Raw genomic sequence first — 26,269 nt, 5'->3', positions numbered from 1 at the left:
AAGTTATTTCCCCTCTTTTTGGGAGGCAGCTTACTCGTTCCCTTGTGCATGGTCAGCTCTGCTGACTGGTACAGGGGTCTCTCTCACACACACATCTCTGCTCCTTCCCCACTTGCCCAAGGTAGGTACAATGGGAAAGTCGCCAGTGAAACTGTTAACTGGGTGATGTGGAAAAGGAAAGGAAGCCCTTCTTCCCCCACATCAATATTCCTGTGCTAGAAATAGGAACAATCTAGCCATCAGTATTTCGCATCTCTAAAACAATCTTTCGCAAGACTCCAGGAGGCTGGGGCGTTAAGAAACAAAAATCACTGAATGTTACAAAACCTGGGATGAAATCATGAAAGCTGGCGACGCTGTAAAGGCCAGCATCGCGCACGCACAGCTCCAGGAGAAGTCGGGTCTAAGGGGCTCAGGCGAGGCACTGAAAAAAGGTGGCCCCGTTTAGCAATGTAGCTGTAGGTTTTAGGGAAGGGCTGCGCCGTGCCTGTGCCCTGGGAAGGCCTAGCACGGGTCTGGCTACGGGGGAACAAGTCAGACCAACGCCAGCGGATTTTACTGCTGAGTCCCGGGCTCTCCAGCCCGGCTGGCGCTGAGGGCGCTGCTCCCCCCGGGTCACGGCGCCCAGCAGCACCCGGAGAAGGGGCATTTCTAGCGGGGCTTTGGCTAAGCAAACGTGGACTGCTAGAGACGGGCCGTGATTGCAATTCGGACCTTCACACCACAGCGCAGCGGCCCCGGCGTGAGGCCGCCTCACGCTGCGGCGGGACCCCCGGGTGGTAAAGACCCCAGGCCTGAGGGGCGGCTGAGAGGCTCCCCCAACCCTGAGCTCCCCCGGGCGCTCGCCGCTGGGCCGCAGCCCCGCCCCTACAGACCGTCAGCCCTTAGCCAGGTGCCCCCTCCTTGCCGCGCCTGCGTACTGCGCTCGCTGAAGAGGATCCGGGCTCCCGAGCTCGGCGTCGTTGTTTCTCCCACCACCGGGAGCCGGGCCCTGCCGCGCACGCAGCCCACTTGCCTCGAGCGAGCAGCCGAGCCCGGCCGCGCAGGTGAGAGGGCGCCGAGTTGGGGCGGCGGCCGTCGGTGCTGCCGAGGGGACGCCGGGCATCGCGGCGGGGCGGGGGGCAGAGGGGCCTGGCCTGGCGGGGCGGCCTGGCCGTGTAGCCCTGTTGTGGCCTGGGCGGTGGGAGAGGGGCCTGGTGGGCCGGTGTCACTGAGTGCTGGCCGGGGCGCTGCTGAGGTGGGACGTGCGGCCCCAGATCAGTGTTGTCTGGGGGGGTAGCTGTGTGCTGAGGTGGGATTTGCGGCCCAGGAGCGGTGTTATCGTGGGGAGGCAGGGGGAGATGTGTGATTGGATGGGTGGCCTAGGAGAGTGAGTGTGTGTGTGTCTGTGCGGTGTTGTTGTGGGGAGCGGGGAGGAGTTGTGTGCTGAGGTGGGACCTGCGGCCCAGGAGCGAGGTTGTGTGCTTAGGTGGGATGGGTGACCAAGGCATGGTGGTGTCATGCTGTGGTTTTGGTATGTGTGTTTTGTGAGGTGGTTTCTAATAGCTGGTTTTTTAGGTCTCTGGTGAAATTAAAGGAGTACTTGTGGCACCTTAGAGACTAACAAATTTATTAGAGCATAAGCTTTCGTGGGCTACAACCCACTTCAAAGTTTCTGCTTCCCGTTTCCCTTTGCTGTGGCTGACGGGGTTGTGGGATTCAAATGTAAACACACCTGGCTTCGCTGAGGGGGTCTCTCTCTATTTTGTCCACACAGGACAGAAGTCTCAAGGTCCCAAGTTTCAAGTGTTTTCTTGAAACACGTTTTGCTGTGTACTTAGTGGATAGCTGAAGGCTGGGATTTGACAAAGAGCTTGTTCAAGCTTGTATATTGCACATCATTAGACATGCCTACCCAGGCTGAACAGACTTGTGAATACCAAGTCATGACTCTTTACCTCTTCTACCTTATGTATCCTGAGAGAGTTTGTAATAGTAATGACTAATCCTCCGCTGATAGAGCAGGCAACTGCAATAAAATGGCTTTTAAAACTGGGTGTATATCATCATTTTGTTTGCTTTTTTTTAGAGTTGCATTTTAATTTTGTGTATAGTTGAGTGAAATAAGAACTCCACCTTTAATCTGTCTTTTAAAAGAAAAGTTGCATCCATTTAGGCCATGCCTATATGTACAGTGGTGCTGCTGGTTAAAACATAAAAAAAATCTCCATGAGTGGCATAAAGTATGTTGGCGGGAGAAGCTCTTCCACCAACATAGTGCTGTGCATATGAACACTTATGTCAGTGTAACTTCTATCACTCAGCAAGTGGTTTATTCATGCTCCTGAGTGACACAAGCTATGCTGATGTAGGCTGTAGTGCAGTACTGACAAGTATTATGTCTAAGGAATTGACCACAGGATTAGAAGCCAGGAATTCCTGTATTGTAATCTTGGCTCCGACACTGGTTTATTGTATGGTTTTGAGGTCAGGCAACTTCCCTGATATTCTCACCTACAAAATGTTAAGGTTTTTTAAATCCCATTGTATTGGGGTATTGTATTGGGGTATTCAGAATTGATGTTTATAGCTTTGAGGTATAAAATATTTAAGTTATAGATGGAACGGTAGTTTTCAATTACAGTTGGCATTTGAATCTTCTAGCAGTGTAGTTGGATGAGTTAGTTGCAGTTGTAGCATAACAGGTGCTGGGATTGAATCCACGACCTCTGGATCTAAAAGTATGATCACCTGGGTATGTCTACCTAGAGAGTGTGCCTTCCAGCATAGGTAGAGAGACTTGCACTTGCTCTGACTGAGCTAGCATGCTAAAAATAAGTGTGGACATTGTGGCACACATTTGAGCGCAGATGTCTGGCCCCATCCGCTGCAGTGTCCACACTGCTATTTTTAGTGCAGTACCTCCAGCAGTGCTAGTGTGAGCCTGTTTACCTGCTCTGAGTGGGGGCATGTTTCCAGCTGCAGTGTAGGCAATAACCTCTGTTGCGTGAGGTAAAGAATTCAGGCTCCATAGCTCCAAGGCTGTGGCAGAATCATAAAACTCTTTAAGTGGACTAATGACAACAGAGGGGCAGAGCCATCTTGTGTACTCAGTGAATAATTTAGTGAATTAGAAACTATTTCCGTTTTTGCTGACAAATTCCAATTATTGTAAATTTGTTCATTATTTAAATCGTTTGTGTGAACATATTTCAGCCTATAAATTGTTCACAAACTACTTCCGGCAGCTTGTGCTGTGGATACTTTCTATTTACAATATACATTTTGTTTTTAGTCATCTGAGTTGTATGGTATTTCAGCTCCATTATTGGATCATGCCCAAATCCACAAAGCACATTCAAAATGGTTGCAAGAATACCCATATGAGTAGGTTTCCTGATCATGAATTTTCTTGTGACTAAAACTTGGCTTGTATGAATACTTGCTAAAACCAACAAAATGGGTCATGAATATTGACACATATTCATGATTTTTAATTCAAGCAAATGTCTGCGTTCACCCAACTGTGATGATGCAGTCATGCTGCTGGGACCATCAGTAAGATGTCAGTGTAAGGAACTTCTGACCTCTTTCTATCCTTTCCAGTAGGTTTTACCACCTATTGGAATAATATATCTTTTTGATAATATGGGAAGTCCATACAGAAGGAATGCATGCAAGTTCTTAAAATACTACTTTCTCTGTGTGGGACACCTTATTGTACAACTGCAGGAATGGGGTTCCTTTATATTTTAGATCTCTTTTCTCTAGTACTATAGTGGAAATTAATGGCATGATCCTGCAGTTCCCACTAAGGCAAAATTCCCTTTCAGTTCAGTGGGCGCTTTGTCTGAATAATGTGTGCAGGATCAAGCTTCACATTAGAGAGTTTTTCAAACTCTGTGAAAGACTGTAATCTAAGTCATAGTAGTTGGTGTGCTACCTTGCATTAAAAAATGATAATGGTAGATTATATGATCTGACTACTAGAAAGGTACAGACACTCACAAAAGATTTCACCTTGGAGTCACTTTTCTGCAGTCGTAATGCTCCTACTGTTTAGCCTGGAGCATAGCCATACACCCACTATTTAGAGCATTATTCCAGTTGGTACAGAAAGTAGGGGCCACCAGCAAGGGCTGGGGCTAATGTACTGGCAAGAAGTCCATGCCCCTTTATCCCTCTCCTTGCTCATCAGTTATCTTCCTGTACTGTGCTTGGTGGTGTGAGGTGGAGGGATGGGTATATCCATAATATATATATAAAACAGAGGAAGTGGTGTTTCACACACTTATAAAACAGAGGAAGTGGTGAAGCACCACTTCCTCTGTTTTATAAGTGTGTGAAACTTGAAAACTCCTCTATTCCTAGACTGCAAAAAATTTGAAGTTCATTTGCTTTTCCCTTCCCTCAAATCTTCAGGCTCCTGACTGATGCAAGAGGGAAGTGGAGGGCCTTCATTACTCTTCCGCTTTCACTGTTTCCTGGTATTTGCAAGGTTAGCGGTCCCCTAGCACTCTACCCGTCTCCTGACCTCTGTTTTTGTATCCTCCATCCCCCTTGAATATCTTCCCTGTCTGTCTCAGCTACTTACAGGATTCCTGACCAATATAAGAGTGAAAATGACAAAATTCTTGTCAGTTTCACTCATGTCTATAGGGTTCCAGGGATAGCTTTCCATTTCAATCTACTTCTTCATTAGAAAGCTACGAGCAGCAGTTGGGGCATTAACACTGTCTTTAGATACGGGAAGATAGCCTTATATATGGAAACTGATTTAGAACTATTTTTGTAATAATAATGGCTAAACATTTATATAATAATTAAATGAAATGTTAAATTCTGTAGAAATTAATGTCTTTGGCTCCTGTCTCTTCAAGCAAAGTTCCCTAGTTGCCCCTGGTGAGTGAATTTTCCAGGCTTGGAAGACAGCTTTGTTATGCATTGCTACAGATAGAGGGATCAACATTTTATTTTAAGTTTTTTTTTTAAAGCTGTTTTTTAAAAAAGATTAATTAGAAGTATTTTTAAAGTAAGTAATTATAATCTGGATGACATGGTCCACCCAGTCATACAAATGTTAAAGTTGGTCAAAATTGGGGTTTCAGCTGTTGTAGTGTTGATTTGAAAAGCAGGCTGAGTAGAAGACTGTAGATTAATGGTGCAAAACTGGTTTGTAAAGGGCCAAATTCCACACTTGGTTTTCTGTAGGTTGGGGTATAAATTTAGGACTCCATATTCCCCCTCAATCTACACGGTCCCACACTGATGTCAGTGGGATATTTGGATAGAGATCCTTTTCAGACTCTGGCCTATATGTGAAAACTAAACTTTTAGGTATTTATTTAGTACTTTATTATTCAGCAATGCTCAAGTGGAAGCTCTTCTCCCCTTTGTCATGATTTCTGTCTCTGCCATTGTTTTCTCATCTTTCCTTGCCGATAGCTCAGTGGTTTGAGCGTTGGCCTGCTAAACCCAGGGTTGTGAGTTCAATCCTTGAGGGGGCCATTTGGGGATTGATCCTGCTTTGAGCAGGGGGTTGGACTAGATGATCTCCTGAGGTCCCTTCCAACCCTAATATTCTATGATGCTTCTGTCTCCTTTGTTGTTCCCTTTACAGTTCTTCCCCTGCAGCAGCTCCTAAATCCCACCTCCCTGGGGGCTTGGCTTCACTTCCTTCCTCATTCCTTTTGCTAAAATGATCAGCACTGAAATAATTAATGTTGTTGCTGAAATGTTGTTCTAATTGAATTTTAGAGTTGATGTCCAATTAGGATAATAGGGTCTAGGGGAATTCACACTTCTCAGTCATTGTTATGGACTATTTGCAGACTCAGGCAGACATGACTGCAACAGTTATGCTCAGTTCATATTTGGAAGCTTTCTTTTCCTTTTAGCGCTCATGGTTGCAAATATTACTTTAAAAAAAAAAAAAGCTGCGATTCTGGACAATCTGAGTGTTGTGTGCCATATAAGTATAATTGTAGGGCTGGATGGATCCTGAAAGTTATATATATTTGACTTCTCTGCTGTAGAGCTTCAAAGTGAACTCTGTTAATTGTCAGCTGTTTAATTTCAGATTGCATCTTGTTTTATTCTGACTTCATTTTATTATGAGTTCCAAATGAATTGAGTTCTTTTCATTCCTAAACACTGCAGTATTAATAGCGCCTCTTGGGTTTTGCATAAGACAGTAAACCATTTTTGAGTGTTTTTCCTAAAACATACTTCTAACTCTCTCTACCATCAGACATGGGGAAATCCTTTTCTCACCTGCCTTTACATACGTGTAAGGAAGATGGCTATGATGGAGGTACAGCATCTGAAAACATGAGGAATGGATTAGTTCACTCTGAATCCCATAGTGAAGATGGAAGAAGTGGGGATGTGTCACAGTTCCCATATGTGGAATTTACTGGAAGAGACAGTGTCACTTGTCCCACTTGCCAGGGAACAGGGAGAATTCCACGTGGTAGGTGTTATAGATTAAAATTAAGCATATTTCCTTGTAAATGAAGCTAATACCCTGCATCCAATAGCTACAATTCTGTAATTGAAATTTGTTTTTCTCTTCTATTCCTGCACCACCAAGAAGACAGTCAGATTGAGTGCGATGAATCAACATTTTATAAGTTACCTTTTTAGTATTGTATCGGAAAAAATCAGTGCAATACTTTAATCTTGATTTGCATGTGCTTATATGCTCTTAACTCTCCTTGTTTCTAGGCATTTTATCCCTTAACTATATTGAAATGACTAGGCAGAGTTATACAGAGACACATTTTATGAGGTCTCTCACTTGATTATATACTGTGGTAATCAGAGCCTGCACCCTTCAGAATATTATTTTAATAATGTTCTCACTAACCTTTATTTTTAAAACGTGTGAGTCAGTTCAGAATTTTAACTGTCCATTAAGTATACGGTCTTCTAGTTGTTTTTTCTGTTAAATGCTTTCAGCATACATTTCTGTTTAACAAAAATGGTCACACTAGTTTTTTGAGGTAACAGTTTTGATGATTGATGTGTAAGCTTGTACTTCATAATACATATTGGTCCCAAACATTTTGCAGTTCTAACTTTGCAGTGTTATATAACTTTTGACTAAAAGTTATATCAAAGCTCTGTAAAACTGGTAAGTAGTGTGTAGTTCTCATTTTATAGATGGAAAAATTTAGGCAAAGGTAGATATAATATCGTCTTTTGACTATGGTAAGGAACTAAGGTACAGAGAATCTGGTGTAATTCTTGCTTTGACAATCTGTACCTTAAATTACTACCTCTTAAAATGACCAACAAATACTTGTGAAAAATGGCCTTTATGGAAACTAATTACCGTATAGACTCAATCATAAGGCGGTTCATTTATAAGCCGACTCCCCCAAGATGGATAAGTAAAAATGGAAAATTTTGATGACCCGTTCATAAGCCAACCCTGTAATTCAGGGGTCAGCAAACTTTGGCTCCCGGGCCATGAGGCTAAGCTGCTGGCGGGCTGAGATGGTTTGTTTACCTCGAGCATCTGCAGGCACGGAGGTAAACCTAAGTAAACAAAGTGTCCCGGCGCGCAAGCTGCTTACCCTGACGGGCCAGGACAGCAACTGGTGGGGAAATTTTTTGGGGGGGCGGGGGAGAAGCTGGGGGTCAGGGGAGTAACCCCTGTGACCACCCCCACATGATCCCACCCCAGGACCCCCACACTCTCCCCATCCCTTCCCACCTTATCTGGGGAGGATATCTCGGGCTGGGCCTGTCTGGGTGGCACGGCCGCAGCCTGCTCCGGCGGGCCGGGCCAAGCGGCGCGGCCGCAGCCTGCCAGCCTCAGAGCTGCAGCTGCTTCGGAGGCTGGGGGGAGAGCAGAAGTAGACACTCTGGCCCCGCCTCTTCCCTTCTGGCTGTGCTGCCTCTCCTTGCTCCCTCTGTTTGGGGGAGGGTTGTGTCCCACCTCTCCCTCTCTATGCCCGTTCATAAGCCGACCCCCTTCTCTGGTGCTTCCCTTTTTTAATAAAAAAATTCGGCTTATGAACAAGTGTATATACGGTACATTAGCAGCTATAGTGTTTTCCTTTTAGATGTCCTTTGCATCTTGTGTTAAAAGCTTTATTTCTTGTTGTCTTTCTCTTTTAAAAAGCAGCCTTTTTTGCCTTTAAGAAGGCTGTTGGACCTCTTTAAATAGTAGCATCAATCATTCTCAACACACATTATATTCTGTTTTTTTAAATCATAATTGAGGGATTCAGCTCTCTGCAGGCTGTCACGCTTTTGTGTATTGTGCATACCACAAGAAGAGGGTTTTTTTGAAAGCCATGTGTTTTGCATGCTTTGAATAGTAAACATCAGTTGTGGTTTGGGAAAATCTGTTTAAATAGGTTGTCTGTTTCTGGACATGAAACGTTTTTATCCTGTAACTGCATTGTTGGATGCCCCTTGTTACTTCTACTTTTCTTAAAAGAGGATGCCCTCGTCTATGAGTGCTGGTGCTCCTGACAGTATTCCTGCAAAGGTCCTCAAAGGTATTTGTGATTAGGAGGGTGAAATAGTTAATGGGATTTCATCATATGGTGGTATTATCCTTGCTACCTGACATTCCTTGAATAATTTCTTGCTAGCTAGTAGATAATGTGAGAATATGGGCAAAGTCCCATACCTAGTGCTGTTGAAGTTCAGCATTCTGGTTTAAAAAAATATTCATGCACCTTCAAGTACCTGGTGTACACTGCTTTGAAAATATAAACACTTTTAAAGTGCTAAGTATTATCTAGATCTATCACAAATTAGTTTTAAGCTGTGCCCTTCATTATGGTGTATTTTACAGATGTCATTTGCAAACGTTCAGCCTCAGTCCTAAAACTGATTATGGTTAGCCTGGTCAAACGATTAGTAGATGCCCATGCCAAAGCAAAATCCATCTCTTCAGTACAGTAACTCCTCATTTAACGGTGTCCCACTTAACGTTGTTTCAATTGTTACGTCCCTGCTCAATTAAGGAACATGCTTGTTTAAAGTTGTGCAATGCTCCCTTATAACGTCATTTGGCTGCCTGCTTGTAAGATTCTGTGGAAAAGCAGTGACTTTACAAGGGAGCATTGCACAAGTTCCGCTTCTCCGCCTCCTCCCCCTCCCTCCCAGCACTTCGCGCTTAGGACTTTCTGGGAGGGAGGGGCAGGAACGGGGAAGTGCTGTGTCTCCGCTTCGCTCCTCCCCCTCCCTCCCAGAAAGTCCTAAGTGCTGCCAAACAGTTGTTTGGCAGGACTTTGTGGGGGGAGGGATGTGGCGTGCTCCTGAGAGGAGGTGGAGGGGGGGTGGGAAGAGGTGGCCCTGGAGTGGAGCGGGGACAGGCAGAGGCGGGCCTGGAGCATTCCCGGCAAAATTCGAGCCTGTTCTTTGGGGAAGCTGCTGCTGCAAAGGTGCTTCCTAGCTTCCTTGCCTGCAGCAGGCTGTGCCTGTGTGGGGTAAGCCGGGGGCACTTCCCAACCACAGTACAGTACTGTACAGTATAATGCTTTTTGTCTGCCCCAAAAAATTTTCCTTGGAACCTAACCCCCCGCATTTACATTAAATCTTATGGGACAACTGGATTTGTTTAACATTGTTTCACTTAAAGTTGCATTTTTCAGGAACATAACTACAACGTTAAGTGAGGAGTTACTGTAGTAGACTTTTTTGACAACACTAGAGTTCTTACTGTGTGTTAGGTAACAGGAGATACAATCCTGGTGAAGACCAGGAAGTTGTAGTTTTACATGCTCCTTCAGGATTTACCCTGACCTTCCAATATGTGTGAAAACTATAACTTCCTTGTCATCACTAGCATGTTGCCATGTGTTAGCTCATCTTTTTGCCTATAGAAGACACAGCCTTAAGTGTAATAGCCTGATTTTGATCAAATTCTCTTTTGGCAAAGTATAATCTTCCTAAAATTACTCTTGTATCTTTAATTTGACAAATTATTCTTCATTTCCCCTCATAAAAATCTTACTCCTGGGGGAATTCTGCACCACTGTGCATGTGCAGAATTCATGTGTCCCACAGAACTTTTTTTCTGCAGAAAATACATTCTGCCCCAGAAATGCTGCAGTTCTGCCTTTTGCCCACCGGAGGCCGCTGTGGCGCCAGAACAGCCAGCGGCATGAACATAGACAACTGCTACGGCACCACAACAGCCTCTGGTGGGCAAAAGGCAGAACAGTAGCACTTCTGGGTCATAATGTAATTTCGGGGATGGTGGGTGGGTGGGCGGGGGAGAAATTCTATGAGTGCGCAATAGGGCAGAATTCCCCCAGGAGTAGAAATTCATCACAGCACCCTGCTTGCGGAGCCAAGTTAGGACAGACAGAGTGGGACACATGGGGCTGCTGGGGCAGGTCAGAGGCTGGTGTTCAGACTGGGGCGTGGGCTCAGAGCTAGTGGGGTGACAGCATTGAGTCAGGGGCTGAATGTGGGTGGGGGTGCAAGGCCACATGGGGACTGCAGGGAGGGGGGGCTGCAGGGATATATGGGGATGTGGGAGGAGGCTGTAGAAACCCATGGAGCTGGGGATGCGGGGACAGGGCCAGATATGTTTGACTGAATGGGAGAGACTTGGGGTCAGCCTGGGTCTGCATGGGGGAGGCTCCCTAACAATTCCTCTCTACCTCCCCCCCCCCAAACCTGTTCCATACTTCTCCCACCCACACCCAACAACCCTCCAGGTCACTATAGGCTCCTTCCCTGTCCCTCAGCGCTTCCATTACTCTGACTCACCCAAGCCTTTGTAGTGCTTTTGACAGGTGCAAGAAATACAGTTCTGTATTGTAATTTAAATTAATTACTCAAAGTTCTGTATTAATTAAGTTCTGTATTCCTAGTAAGGAACCTATTTGTCCAAAAAAAAAAAAAAAAATTACCAGAATTTTTTTTGCGGGGGGGGGGAGGAAGGTGGTCTGTATTGATGCAGGCATACCTGCTGACAGGTATTTTGAAATAAATTACCAAAATAATTGAAACTGGCATGATTATATTGTTATTTTGACAAAATATGCAGAATTTTGCAGAATTTTAAAATACTGTGCACAAAATTTTTAATTTTTTGGTGCAGAATTCCCCCATGAGTAAAATGTTTTGGCATAGAACGGCTGCCACATTCTACTCCAGAGAGAACTGTATTTCAGTACAGGTTAAAAGTCCTTGTTCAAGTACAGTTTGTAAAGCATTTCAGAATCTTCTGGGAGGAAAGGCACCAAAACCATTTTGAAAAAAAAAAATCATTTTAAAAAAATAGCAACACATTTAAGACAATGTAATTTCCAACTAATATCAGTATCAGTGTAGTGGCTTACATAAACCTAACGGATTTAGTATCATTAGGCATCAGATCTGGCCTGAGTCCTTCTGTTTTTGTAGTTTTACAACCATATCTTTTTCTCTCCTGTTGCCATGTGAAAGACCCATACAAAGGGCTGTCCAATATATCAAGTAATCAAATTAAATAGAAATGTTTTTAATTTTCCTGTTTATGGTAATAGTAGGTGTTATGATAATAGGTAACCCTGAAGTTGCGGATGTTTCTAATATATAATGTTAGAGTTAATGTTTAGTAAATCAAAATAGAAAATTGTTAAACATACAAATTTTTTTTGTTCCATTTTTACACTAGGGTGACTTATTAAACCATTTATTCGGTATGCATGTCTCATACTAAACATTAAAAATGTGAGCTAATTAATGAAAGTCTGCAATAAAATAATATTTTCATTAGAACTGGCTAATAGAGTGAACTGGTATTTTAAGATAAATTCAATGTGCTATAAAATGAGATTTAAATTTAGGTAACAAAATTGTGAATATATGAGACTATATTGCACAATTGGAATTACAATGTACTTGGATTCATGCTTTTGTTAAACTGTAGCAATCATATGGAATTTGTTTCTTGTCTTTTGGACAAATCCAGCTGTTCAACACAATGCACAGAGTAAAAATAAAAGTAGCATTACAGTATTTTTTTTGCAAAGTTTGAAGAATATATTTAAACAATCACATGATTATTTTTAGTATTTTTTTCAGTTTCTTTCAAACAACAACAAATATTCCAGAATTTTTCTCAGACATCTTACCATGTTTCTAACTCTTCATGTATTGCAAACACAAAGATTTTTGCGCTCTGAGGAAACTTTGTGTGGCTTTGTTTTTGTTGTTTCCCCAATCATGAGTCTATCTACAACTGAAAACTGTTCAGAGAAGGGGTTGTGGGTTCATAAGAAAAATGTAGAAATCTGTTGGTGTGGACAGGAAACCAGTGTGTTTCAACTTATTTTAACGTCCACAATACCTTATCGCAAAAGGTATGTTTGAGCTGAATGGTGCAATTAATATTTAGATACCTGTGATTAGGCTCCACACTTTAACCCAACTGTTGTCACATGCTGTGTTGCTACATCTACCTTCTCTCCTGCTTCTTGTACAACTTGCACATTAAATAACGTGCATACTTTCAACTTCTCTTCTATGCAAGTCCTGCTTGTACTTTTAAGCTTTTAGTCATTTTGTTTCATTTATTGGGACTTGTATTTTTTTAGGGGAAAAAATACCATGTGCACAAATTACTAACTCGTAGGTCTTTTGTGCCTTTAGTAGGAATTGTATGGAAAATTCCCGTAGATCTTAGAGTGTTTAGCCCTTTGAGGGAATGTGTACACTGGGAGCGGGGGGGGGGGACCCAGAGAAGGAGGTGGATCTCAGAACCTGGGTTCCAGCCTGAGAATGTTGATACTGCTATTTTTAGTCCCATAACCTGAGCCCCGAGTCAAATGACCTGGCTCTGAGACTCACTGCTGCGAGTCTCTTTGTAGATGTATCCTCCCACCTTGCAGGGTCCTTGAGCCCAGGCTCCTGCCCAACCCCACGCGTCTACGCTGCAGTTGAACAGTTCCTTAGCGAGAGCCCTGCGAGCCTGAGTCAGTTAGCACAGACCAGCCATGAATGTCTAATTGTAGTGTAGACATACCCCAAGGTAGCTCTGGGCTCAGACCCCCAATGATAATCCTGTATATCCTCTTCAGACACAAACAATTATAAGTGATCTTCATCCCACTCTTCATTTTTTCTGTCTGTCGTATTAGCTACACATTGGAATTTTTTCCTCTGAAGTGTTGATTATAAGTGCATCACGTGTGATAATAGTTCACTGAACTTTCATAGATGTTCAGTTCACTGCCGCAGGAATAATTTGTTGATACTTCATAGAGCGTGTGTTGGTAAACTTTCAGGTGTTCTTTGCAACTGAGGATATTGTGAGCAAAATTCTTGGTCCTGACATTAAAGGTTTGACCCAAATAACACTAGTTCTTGTTCTTGCAAGCTTGGTTTTGGTATTAGTGATTGTTCTTTTTCTTTTGCTACCATGCTGTTCAGATTGTTAATTCTCACTCATTGATGATTATTCACTTCCTATGCATCATAGGTGTGCATAGTGTATTGCAAACTGGTCTTTGATCCAGGGTGCTTAGAATATTAAAAAATTCTATTGTTGAACCATAAGAAGGGAACAGAGGTCAGAAATGAATGGATTAGATTGGAAACTCTTTGGTGGAGGGACCGTGTATTCCTATGTGTTCATACAGCATCTAGTGTAATGGGCCCCTGGTTCTGTTTGGTGCTTTTGGTGGCTAATGCAATACAAATAATTGTCTTCCAGAGAAACAAGTATTTCCTTTCACTGCCCTGTCAAAAAATTGCTTCTTAACCTTTCTTCTGAGATAGAAGCATATGTCCCTTAATATACCCACAGATTGTTTTGCTACAGGGAATTGAAAGAATTTTTGTGTAGTCTATGAAGAGATGTTCCATATCTAAGGACACTTTCCAAAATGTTGTTTTAATTACTGTGTCTTTTTATTAAAAACAAAAATCCATCATGAGGTGCCATTAAACTCTGCTGGAAAATGCTGTTTGAACTGTTTTTGTTTAGAGATAGCTAAGTCCACCTAAAGATATTTCTGAAAATTGTTCTTGTGTATTTGTAGGGCAGGAAAACCAGCTTGTGGCACTGATTCCATACAGTGATCAGAGGCTGAGGCCAAGAAGAACGTAAGTTACAGTAAGAATATGAATGTATGAAATGAACTTTTCTTTTGCTGATATATTGCATCACATTTAACATCCGAATATAGGTGTTGTGTTTTTTTTTCCTCTCTAAAGAAGAAACATAAATGAAGTCACTGAGTAATCTTTTTCTTGGGCTCAGTATCTCCAAACAATATTCCTTAACCATGTTTCATAACAAAACTAACCATAACTCTCAAAACATTAACAAAAGAGGTTCAGGGTAGCACACACCTGTTTGCTAACAAGGTATTTTGTAGCACGGTGCATAATGCAGTACAATATCTTTTGGGCTATAGTTATATCAAATGATTAATATTTTAGAAGACTGTGGCTGTACATTGCTTGAGAATCCAGTAGCCTTTACTCTAGACCAAGGGCGAAGTAGCTTTTGACCTGAAGGCAAAAGGCCAAATTCATTGCTGACGTAAGTAGACACAACTTCACTGTCACATCTAAATCAGCAGTGAATTTGGCCCACTGTTATCAAATAAGTCAATTGCTGTTGTATATTTCTTGGGATGGTTTCTTGGTCATCAGTATCAAGGATCAGTAAACTCATTATTCTGGTCTAGCCTTTTTTGTTGCTGCTTTCTCTGTATTAAATTTATTAGATCTGCTCATGTGTTAAACCAGTTGAACCTTAGTGATTTATGATATATTTTATGATAGACATCAAAAGGTTTTGGATTTTTCTGTAATAGACTATTATTTTCACGTCTAGCAGACATTAGAAATCCTACAATACTTAATTTGGCAACAGTATAATGTTAGCAATTATTAACAAGTACATGGAAATATTAGTGGATAAAGAGATTTTTATAATTCTTTATTTTAGGTTTGTCATCTCTCTGCTAAACCAGGCCCAAGTTCTGATTTCCAACACCTAATGTGTTTTACTGAAGCCATAGCTTTTTGTAATTTACTCATTTATTTGCTAGTAGACCTCATTTTAGAATACTGAATTATGGCAAGATACCCTTTTTATAGGGATGTGCAAATTGTCACATTCTACAACTTTAATTGTGAGGACTTGAAGATTATACTGAGAGGTTAAGAATCATCTAGATATGGTACAATGGTAGGTCAGTTCTGAAGAATTTTTTGTTTATTGTCCAAAACTTGGAACAAATTTGCGGTTTTATAAAGCTGTATTACAAGGTTTTATTTCATATGCCTTGCTTTTTTTTCCCCCAAGAAACCCAAAGTCACAGTTCTTAGTTAAACAGACATCTAAGCAAGCTAGTAGCATTGCTATTTAGCTTTAGTATAAAATATTTTTTCCTGTAAGACAGGGTGCCTTTCAAGGCATATGGGAGCCTCATTCTCATATATGACAATATTTCAGAATTTGATTTGCTTGCTCTCTCAGTTCTGGCGGTTCTATTTCAAATTAAGAGTATCTTTTGATTGAGGTCTTTTTCTTAAATATATTGGGCCCCAGAATTAGGTTTAAAAATTTTAGACCAGAGCATCCATATGTGTTGAAGTTTGAGTCACTAATTACATCAATTACTTCCATATTTGAACTCTGCTTGAAAGCAAGATTAATTTATACTCCAAGATTTTTCTTAAACATAATATGCAGTTTAATTGTTCTCAGTTTAAATGGAATTTAAAGAGTTAGAGTGAAAGGTTGAGACAGACTGGATTAAATATTTTGATTTTACATAGGAATGCTTATATACTTACAAAGAAAATAAATGGTAGGAAAGGAATGGTTTGAATTTTATAACAAATCACTTGTTGGTAATATCACTAGATTAACACTTTTTTTCTTTCTTTTCAGAAAGCTTTATGTGACTGCTTCTGTAATAGTATGCTTACTCCTTTCTGGTCTGGCTGTATTCTTCTTATTTCCTCGTTCCATCGATGTCGAATACATTGGCGTGAAGTCAGTATATGTCAGTTATGAAACAAGTAGGCGCATAATATATCTGAATATTACGGTAAGACAATCTGAACATTGTGGTAAAGTGAACAGTAAATTTGTGTAAATAGTTTCCCCTTAAAACACAACATATGGATCCAGTCAAAAATGCTTCATTATATAGAATTTTACTAGGCACATAACGTGTATCATTTATTTGTAAGCATTCTGACAGTGTTTACCCCAACAGGCATTTTATGTGGATTATAAAGATAGTGACAACTGTTTGGGTGGTCAAATTCTCTTCTCCAGTTTGTATAATCATGGGCTGCTACCCTCAGTTTATTGTCAGACTTTCATCTGGTCTGGATCTTTGGGGAACAGTAGAGGTCTTGCAGTATGACTTAGAGGTAGAAACTGGGATTTTTCCTGATCTGCTCTGGGAGGGTGAGCCAGGATTCTGGGTCTACTATTAAGAAAGATATGCCTTCCTTAAGTCTATACCTGTACTCCACTAAAAATAGTATACAGAGTGACTGCAATTGTTGAGGTGGATACCTCTTAAAATGTGGCCTTCTAAAATGTAAGTAATGTAAGTGTTTAGTACCAGCATGCTGAATTGGATAGAGTAGTGAACAGGGATGGCCCCAAATAATTTGGTGCAGAGGTGGCAGCATGCTGGAGGCTAAGAAAAGGGGCTAGTCTGTGGATACAATAGCTAAAAGGCTCCCCATGTAGTGTATGCATTACAGATCCACATTCTCCTGTGAACAGGGGCAGTAGATTCAGTTTTACTTTATCTCACAAATCTTGATGGAGTTGGAATCTTTGATGAAAACTCAGTTATTCATTTTATGTGAACAGAAATGAATTTCCTGTTATTGCCTGCATAAATTAATGAGCTGACCGTGCAGGGAAGAAAATTGGGTATAGTTCTACAACACTCACATTCTTGCCATTTAAGACCTTGTTTATCCTAGAAGAAATGAGATTTAATAAAAATATTAGCTAACATTTGTGAAAACACCACTGTCTCTGCCTGCACCAGATGCTGCCTAGTGTTCTAAAACATGTTTTAACATGTATCAGAGGGGTAGCCGTGTTAGTCTGAATCTGTAAAAAGCAACAGAGGGTCCTGTGGCACCTTTGAGACTAACAGAAGTATTGGGAGCATAAGCTTTCGTGGGTAAGAACCTCACTTCTTCAGATGCAACATGTTTTAACATGTTGGTTCTCAGTACACATTTTTGGTGTCCGCTCTCATATTTTTTTCCTAAAATACTTGATTGGCTTTAGGAAAAACAAATACAATGATTTGGACATGTATATTTAATTTATTTATTGCTACCTAGTAAGTCTGTTGTGAAAAGTGATATTAACTAAAATAAAAGTATCACTTTTCACAGCAGACTTACTCAGTCCTGGCAAGCCTGGGGACAAATTGAACCCTGGCTGGGGGAGGCAGCAGGGATTACAGGCGATGGGGTGGGTGAGTGGCCGGGGGAGGCAGTGTGGGGCTGGAGTCTGAAGCCCTGTGGCCAGCTCCTGAAGCCCCACGGGCAGGGGACAGGGCCCAGGGATGGAGCCTGAAGCAATGTGGCTGGAGCCCCAGGCCTGCTGCTGTCCTGCCACACCAGGGCTGAAGCCCAAAGCCTAGCCGCAACACCCCAGGAAAGTTGGGAACTCACCAGCTGCCTGCTCCTCCTCCAGTGTTGTGCCCCAGGTGTCTCCAGTGGGGTGCAGGGCCCAACCCCTGCTGGCAGCCTCAGCACCAACCCATCCAGGAGCAACAGGCAGGGGCCGCTATTTTGCCACTTCCTCTCACCCCCATCCCCACATCACAGCTCAGGAGGCTGTGGCCGCAAGAAAAGCCCCTGGTGTCTGCATGCGGCCATGGTGGCTGTGTTTGAGAAACACTGTTAGATAATATGTTTAGAAAAGTATGTGGAGTTAGATAGATAAAGCAAAAGATAGCGTATACACCTATTCACTTTGATATGAGACTTTCAACAATTTTCAAAACAGTTCTTTTTCAAGAAACTTATGGGCAATTCTAAAGGTGTTTTTTTTTTTTTTTTTTTTTTTTTTTTTTTGCAGAACACCCTAAATATAACAAACAACAATTATTATTCTGTTGAAGTGGCAAACATTACAGCCCAAGTTCAGTTTTCAAAAACGGTTATTGGGAAGGCACGGCTAAACAATATCACCAACATTGGTCCACTGGATATGAAGCAGGTAAATGTGGATATGTTTTTGATATGAGCCGTATTTGATCTTGTGTTTCTTATCATTTCATTGAAATTTTTTTTTTTTATTGTTTTTTCCAGATTGATTATATGGTGCCCACAGTCATACAAGATGAAATGAGCTACATGTTGTAAGTGTTTGGCTTTTAAAATACATGTGTGTATACAACATTGTACTAATGATGCTATATAGTGGTGCCCGCTAAAAACTAACTTTTACCACATTGCTGTACTTGTGCTATATTTGGATTAGGAATTACTGAATATACAACAGTAAAGCACATACTGCTTTTTTATGAACGTTAGACAGGAACATGGGCATTGGTGTAGTCAATAAGACCACTGGTTCATCTACTTCAGTTTCCTGTCTCTAGCATTAGCCAGTACCCAATGATTCAGAGAATGGTGCAAGAATTCTTGTAATGGACTAATTTACAATAATCTGCTCCAAGAAAGTTTCTTCCTAACTAACTGTCTGGCTGGGAGTTAATTTATGATGCAAAACATAAGGGATATAATCCCTCATATTTATTCTATAGCGACTGTGGATGTCACTACGGATGTACAATGGTAATCCCTGTGGCTGCAATTGAGGAGACACTTAATTTATAAGCATTTGTTCATTTATAACTTCAAAAAAGAAATGTATTTGGGTTGAAATTTCAGTTGAATTTTGTAGTTTGGGAAAATTTAACTTTGCCATTTTTGTTGCCATACTATGAAGAATCTTTTGTCCATTAACGTCTTTCAGATGAGCTTTCTGTATTTAATTCAAACACAGTCAAAAAAAAGTTTCAACTTGATACAACTGTAGACACCAATTGCAGGGTTTAAGCCATAGTATTCAATGAGAACTAGTGTCTTGGGTATGTTTGGAGAAAATTTAAAAAAATATTGTTAATAAACATTAGAATAAATGTGAAATACGAACTTAGCTTACAAATGCTTAAACACTTGTACGTATTCTTTTTAAAAAGTGCAGAAAATACAAGTCTAATGATTCAAATACATGACTTAGCTCGGAATCTTACTGCCATAATTATTTTTCATATTCCTGAATGTCCAAACTTTAACTCTTTGTGCCCATCCATTTTATCAGAAAAGCCTGCCAACCTTGTTGACTCTTTCCCTTGCAACTTTGGACCAGGAGTCTGGCAGAAATCTTACGCTAGCTACACTACAGAGCTTACAGTGGTGCAGCTGCATCACTGCTAGTGGAGACGCTCTAAGCCGATGGGAGAGAGCTCTCCCTTTGACTTAGTTACCCGAGCCCCTGCAAGCAGCGGTAGCTATATCGGCGGGAGAAGCCCTCCCGCTGACATAGCTCTGCCCACACGGGAGCTTAAGTTGGTGTAACTTATGTAGCTCAGGCAAGCAGTTTTATTCAGACCCCTGAGTGACAGCTTATACCGACTTAAGCTGTAGTGTGAATGTAGCCTTAGTGATCTGTTGATGCTTTTCTGTTGTGCTTTCTTTGCTGATATCTTGAGATTTAAATTGCACTATTGGTTACAGAGCCCTGCTGTCCCCTGCTCGAAATTTAAATTTAAATTGCAAGCCTATGACTAAACATTTGTTGTTTAAAATACACACTTTCCCTTTCCCCACTTTAAAAAGAAGCAGTTAACAGGAAAAAAAAATCTACATTTATATAGAATGACATTTTGCATGTAAACTTAAAAAGGGATTTGTATGTAGAGAAGATGCCAATATGCTCTATTTGCAGCAACTTTTGACTAAAAATATTTTATAGCTAATTGACATTAATAGCAGCTCTTCATACTTAATGCTTCTTTAAAGACCAAGGAGCATGTAAATATCCTCTCAATTAGAATTTTAGTTCTGTATTTTAGCTTGTTAAATCTTACCACTTGATTACTCTAATTCTGGTTTTGTTATTTCAGTGATTACTGTACCTTGCCATCTATTAAAGTGCATAACATAGTAGTCATGATGCAGTAAGTATGGATCACTTGTATTTGTGCATAAAAATAATTAGTGAAGCCATTCAGTGTATTTTAAATTTTTTTCATATATAATATTCTTAAACATGGGGGGAAATATATTCTATATAAAATGAATAAACATTTTAATTTATAATATGGTAAAAATTACTAAATAGTTCATCATTTCTTTGTATGGTTCAGCTTTTAAGAAATTATTTGCAGTTTAAATATGATCTTGCCTTAACATGGAGCTTGGAAGTGTGAAGAAACTTGCACAGCCAATGCCAGTGCTCTGTCTGCTCTGTGACTGAAGACCTTTTGTCTCCAGGACCGTTGGTCTGATAAGTCATATTTGCTAAATTAGTTTTTTAGAAAGCCCTTAAAATGAGTTATGTTCACTTACAGGCAGGGTTATAGTATTTTTTTTTTTTTTTTATATAGTTACAAAAGTCTCACTGGGTTTTATAGTTTAAGCCTGAAATTGTCCCTTACCCATCTCTTCCCTCTTCTCCACCTGCTTATATTATCTCTGTTGCAAGCTCACTGCCAGTTTCTTGTGTTGGTATGAAAACCAGAGGTGTTGAGTGTTTGGATGTAAATATTTACCTTGCCTTTGCACCCAGATAATAAAAAAAATAAATCAGAATTTGGGCTTTTACAGTTTGTCTTAATAACATTGAATACAGTCCATCATGACTATTTTTAAAACACAAAACTCAATGATATGCCAGGAGTGTGTTTTATGGATCAGATCTTCAGCTGGGGTAAATTGATATTGGGGTAAACTTCATTGGTTTCACCATCCTCTCCAAGTATAGTGTAGTCACATATAATAGTAACTCTGTGCCTGTAGTACAATATTAACTTTTAATTAAAACTTAGCTGGCTACTAATGTGGAATAAAAATTGCTTAATTTATATAAAATATTTTAAATTTTTTTGAATAAAATGTATACCTGATTTTAAAATACTGATCATCTCACAAATTCCTTTTGTGTAGCCTTTACAAACCAATGTTTTTTTTTTTTTTTTTTTTTTTTTTTTTTGTCTGTATTTAAGAGTGACAGTGACGACCTCTTACTTTGGCCACTCTGAACAAATATCCCAGGAGAGATACCAGTATGTAGACTGTGGTGGAAACACGACTTATCAAATGGGCCAGTCAGAATATCTAAACGTACTTCAACCTCCACAATAAAAGTGGCAGAGTGGATGATGCAGAAAAAAAAAGATGGCTGTTGCTGCTGCCAGACTTCATCTTAGTAGAACTGTTGATCAGATTTGCTACTATTTAAAAGGGTGTGTGTGTAAAGTTTAGCAACCCTGAAGATCTGTTTGCTTATAATACGATCTGCGGGAGGAGGAAAAGTGCAAAATGTATATAGCCACAATTGTTGAACAGTGTATTTCCCCTTCTGTTTACTTTTATGATATGTAGACATTTCTATCAAATTGTTTCACTAGAAAAAATGCATCTTAAATTTTCAGACAGAGAACTTGGATGATTGCCTACAGCACAATGTGGCTACAAGAATTTTAAAGTAAATGTGCATATATTTATTTATCTGTATAGATGAAACAATGTCACTAAGGAACATTTGTGAGAGGAATAAATATATAAGTTAAATACTAAGAACTGAAACTATAACATATAGTAGTACAGATCAAGGCTTCTATTTAAGTCACCAGTTTGCTTTAGAGCGTCTGGATATGTCTATATATGTAGTAACTTATAGTCCTTGAGGATGCATTAGTAAACTTATGGCAAAACAGCTTTCTTTGTATTGGAATTCTGTTTTAGGTATGCTTCCATTACAGGTTAACTGCTTGATTTCCCTCCCCCCCCCCCCCCCCCTCATTACGCACAAACAAAACTCTTATTGACTTGAATGAAGGTTTTTGTTTTCCTTGAATGTGGAATTTTGGATCTGGTGTTAAGTTGGCTACTATTCTTTTGTTTTTGTTTCTACCTCCTCCCTGCCCCTACCCCAGGATGGGAAGTTAAAGAAAATGTTCATTATTCATCTTTTTAAAAACGAATAATGCATATGACACAAATTCATGACTGCTTTGCAAAATTCATCGTTGAGTTAAAGAAAAATGTTGAAGTCTCTATTGGATAATGAAAAATATAAAATGCATAAAGTTATTTCATTTTTTGTAGTAGTAGCTTGGAGTACAAGTGTATCACTTTCAAGTTTACACAGAATCACTTAAACAGTGTACATAGTAAGTCTAGATATGGCTTTTGGGCAACTAAGTGTAAACTGAAAATATAACTAATCATAATCGCTTTGAAATATAAAGAATGTGTACCTAACACTGACAAGTAGTTTAACATCTGTATGGTCTGAATAAGCAGTAGTTGCCCAAATCCTCTTGAGCCCTCACACTTCACGTTATGAGATTGGAGAGTGACTTTTTTTTTAAGTGCAAGTGCCTATGCAAACACTAAACTACAAGAACTCAAATATGGCTACTTTCTGATAACAAAATAATCCTGAGTAAATGTCTTCAGTGTCATTGAATGCCAGGTATAATTGGCCGCGGAACTGTGTGCTTGTGCATTTCACCTTGTGAGGAGCATAATTTAATTTAGATTTAATCTTAAAATTTCTTTGATTTTTGGAGACTACCTTTAATGTGTTTAAAACACTTTTGTTCTTGAATCCAAATAACGTCTTCAGTTTTAGTTAAAAGAATCCTGATTTAGTTAGTTCTAAATTGGATAATTACAGGTTAATGTATACTTGCTGTTGAGCAGTTAGATTGTTAAATTGAAATGAACAATATTTTAAAAAAAACAGGTACTGCAGCTTTAATGCTTCCAAATCTTTCTAACATAGGATATTAGACATAAGAATCCAGTTCATTGGCAGTAGTGTTATATTCTAAAGGTAACTTTTCAGTTAAGAAATAGTCTGAAAGCTTGAAAATGTAATTTTGTTGTTTTTGTTTTCCCCTTCACGTTTTTTGTTGTATGGAGCTAAACTTCACAATTTAAAAAAAAAAAAAAGTTACTCTGCTATAAGTGATGGTCCTGTTAAGGGTTCTGCATGGGTGTAAAGGTGTGCCTCCCTATATCCCTTTGCATTATTGGACTTTAAATCATCACATTTCTGTAAATAGTGCTGGTCAGTTCACACTGATCCAGAAGACACAATGCTGGCATTACAAAACCAAGTTACTTCTTGCCTTCTTAAAAATATTGTTGGTAGTTGGTTATAAACTTAAAAAATGGTGAATAAACAGAATCAAAAAAGTTATACTGCACTTAATATAACCTAGTGCTGTTATATACATAAACATGTAGTTGCAAATGCCCAATCTTTGACTATGGCTGGCAATAACAAAGCATGCCTGGGGTGGGGGTTGGTGATTGGTGATAGTAGGTTGGCTGTGTGGGGAGCTTGTATCACCATTTGTGTGGAACAGCTAACTGCCGACAGTTTAAAAGGGCTGATTTCTCAGCCAATGACTAGGATATAGAGAGGCTCTGGCCAGACCCATGTGTCAGCAGCAGAGAGTACTGTGTGGTAAGAGTTGCTACCTTTAGAGCACTTTGCCACTGCAGGATCTTCCTAAATCATGGTGTATTTCTTTCTGGATCTGGCCATGCCAGATTTAAGGCCAGAACCTGCCAATGGTACAGTGCAAAACATTCCGTGAACAAAACTGTGGGTTCAGAAATAGACTGAAACTCTTATGTAATTTTACTTCTATATAATCTTCTAAGTATTGGCTATTTTGAGACAATGATCCATTAATAAAATGTGTCTTGCCGTGAACAGTGCTGTCAGTAGTAATACATCTGTGTAAAAGCTAGTTACTTTCCTTAGGCTAGTCCAGCTAAGGAACTTTTGGTTCAAGATGACAAGAATGTCGAGTTCTTAATATTTAACTGCTAAGGGTATGATTCTGAAAAGGGATCTACCTGAGTGTATGATAGGGGCTAATGAGTGATTTCTTATGCAGAATCAGGGCCTGAAATAGTACAAAAAACGGAGGTTGGAAAGCTTTCTCTTTTCATAGAAACCCCAAAAGCTACTAAGTCCATAGTGAAGCATATCCTTGTATAATTTGGTTTGTAAAATACTGATTTACTTGGCCACAAAGTCTCTGAGGAGATGGTATGTAACTTAATTTAAGGTGTTTATTTTACATCCATTGAAATGTGTTAGCTTGGAATTGACTCTGGAACTGCGATGTGCGTGGAAGGGGAGGCTAATATAAATGTATACTATAACAGCTGATACCAGATGTATTTGGCTAAAAATGACCCATACACTTACTCTTAACTGGATTGATCTCTTATCCTTAGGGCTCATTTATGTTAATAAATACATGTAAAATATGCTATCAAAATGGTTTTTTTTTTTTTTTAAAAAAAAGGTATCCTACAAACCCTGGAGATCTACCGACTGACTACACAGTAGAGGAGTTCAAAAGGCAACTTTTGTTCTGAAAGACAGAGTCTATGATATATTGTTACTCATGAATTGTGGAAGAAAAATGCCTTCTAGATATTCTACCACATTTGTAACTTGTTTCCTCATCTGGAGGCTCTTTGATAGAAGATTACAATTTTTAAAATAATTATGCAATGTGGAGGTCAGTTTTCTTGTAACAATTTGCTATGCAGTATAGCTTGACAGTTTTAATGCACTTCTGATGCATGCATGACCTTAATATTAACATTGCTGTTACATTTGGCAACTTTATTTTTACACACACTGATTGACGTTCATACAAACGGTCCTTGAAATTCTTCAAGTGAGTAATCTGCTAAATAGTAGTATAATTCAAAACGTTTTTGTTTCTTAATGTACAGTGACTAGATCAGACTACTCTACCAGCGATGCTTTACGTTTTCATCATGGACTTAGTGCTACCAGCTGATTAACTGAAATATGCCCTTGGAAAGGGTGAAACAATTGAGTTGTTTGGAGGTGGTGTGTTGAGTGTTACAGGCAAAATGTTTTTTAGTTGCCGTTGTTAAAAGCTGAAAAATATAACAAGTCTATAACCAAAAACCATTTTGTAAGTTGTCCGCCAATAACTTGGCACCTGACCCTGTAACCCGTTTCTTGTGTGTATATTCCTGTTAACTTCAATGGGACTACTTAATGTGCAAGAGTTAATTACATGAATAAGGTTTTCAGGATCAGGCCCTTGGTTGACATTTGTCATAACTTAAGTAAAAAATAATCCAAAATACCACATCTGGCAACACTTTAAGATATATTCCTTTTCTAGAAGGGGAAACCTACCTTCTTTAAACTGTATTAATCAGAAATGTGTTGGGATAATAAATAACTAATAGACTTTTTATTCAGCATGTTAAAAACATGTATTTAGTGTGTTAGGTCTAAAGGCCATAGTATTCGTTATTTAGAATGATTTTTAGGTCAGTCTTGAACTGTTTTGCTCACTGGAATGGTAAAAACTAGATGTATTACAAAAGCACCATATACTGTTTCGTTTGGGAAACCCTTAAACCCTAATTTATTTAATTGGTTATGCTGACAGGGTAAAGAATAGTAGTTTTTCTTTTTTCTTTCTTTTTTTTTTTTTTTCCTGCTGGCTATGGAATTCTATTCTAGTTTGGGCCTACTTAAGATTATCAAGAACCCATCATTATTTGTCAGGAACAGTTCTTAATTGATAAGAAATGTGGAGAGCAGAGAAGCCCCAGTGTGTGGGCTCTGTCAATACCAGAATGTACTCCCTGGACTGGATTAAAATGCTGACTTACAGCTTTAGGTATTGGTAGTGCACCAGTAAGTATACTGCCATTTGTTATGGTTGATGATGGATAACAAGCCCTACAGTTTTTACATTATATATTAATCCACTTAATTACCTAGTCCTTTAATTTTGTTTTAATGAGTCATTTTCCACCAATTTAACCACTATTAGTGTTCATTGTACAGAAAATGCATATTGCTAAAGATATGTATAGAGATGCTAATAGGTGATAACTATTTTTGTAATTTAGAAACTGTAACTGTTGCTCTTGTAATTGTGTGGCAAATATAATCTGTTTGCATTCAGTTTATTAAGCATGGTAAATGGAAACTTCCATATGTCAAAGTGTATTTGGACATGCTTCTAGGACACATCAATTGTCTTAAAATGTTAGT

The 26,269-nt window shown here is 39.6% G+C and overlaps 1 protein-coding gene across 1 annotated transcript; it reads left to right on the top strand.

Moving 5' to 3' along the window:
* Positions 1 to 928: 928 nt before the first annotated feature.
* On the top strand, positions 929 to 24,506 carry TMEM106B (transmembrane protein 106B). Its single transcript, XM_024206089.2, has 8 exons — positions 929 to 1,046; positions 6,230 to 6,451; positions 13,983 to 14,046; positions 15,851 to 16,010; positions 18,029 to 18,169; positions 18,262 to 18,311; positions 20,085 to 20,138; positions 21,186 to 24,506. Exons 2-8 carry the CDS (start codon positions 6,232 to 6,234, stop codon positions 21,322 to 21,324), a joined length of 828 nt encoding a protein of 275 aa, XP_024061857.1. The 5' UTR covers positions 929 to 1,046; positions 6,230 to 6,231; the 3' UTR covers positions 21,325 to 24,506.
* Positions 24,507 to 26,269: the final 1,763 nt, after the last annotated feature.

This window comes from Terrapene carolina, unplaced genomic scaffold (genome assembly GCF_002925995.2).
Source record: "Terrapene carolina triunguis isolate 2854851 unplaced genomic scaffold, T_m_triunguis-2.0 Scaffold84, whole genome shotgun sequence".
Classification (NCBI taxonomy): domain Eukaryota; kingdom Metazoa; phylum Chordata; order Testudines; family Emydidae; genus Terrapene; species Terrapene triunguis.
This window is presented reverse-complemented; position numbering and strand designations above follow the sequence as displayed.

Bases quoted from the DNA above. Each gene is read 5' to 3' on its own strand.
- TMEM106B (XM_024206089.2), top strand. From the start codon at position 6,232: ATGGGGAAATCCTTTTCTCACCTGCCTTTACATACGTGTAAGGAAGAT. The intron at 18,312-20,084 runs GTAAGTGTTTGG...TTGTTATTTCAG, and splicing joins GATGAAATGAGCTACATGTT to TGATTACTGTACCTTGCCAT. The intron at 20,139-21,185 runs GTAAGTATGGAT...TCTGTATTTAAG, and splicing joins AACATAGTAGTCATGATGCA to AGTGACAGTGACGACCTCTT.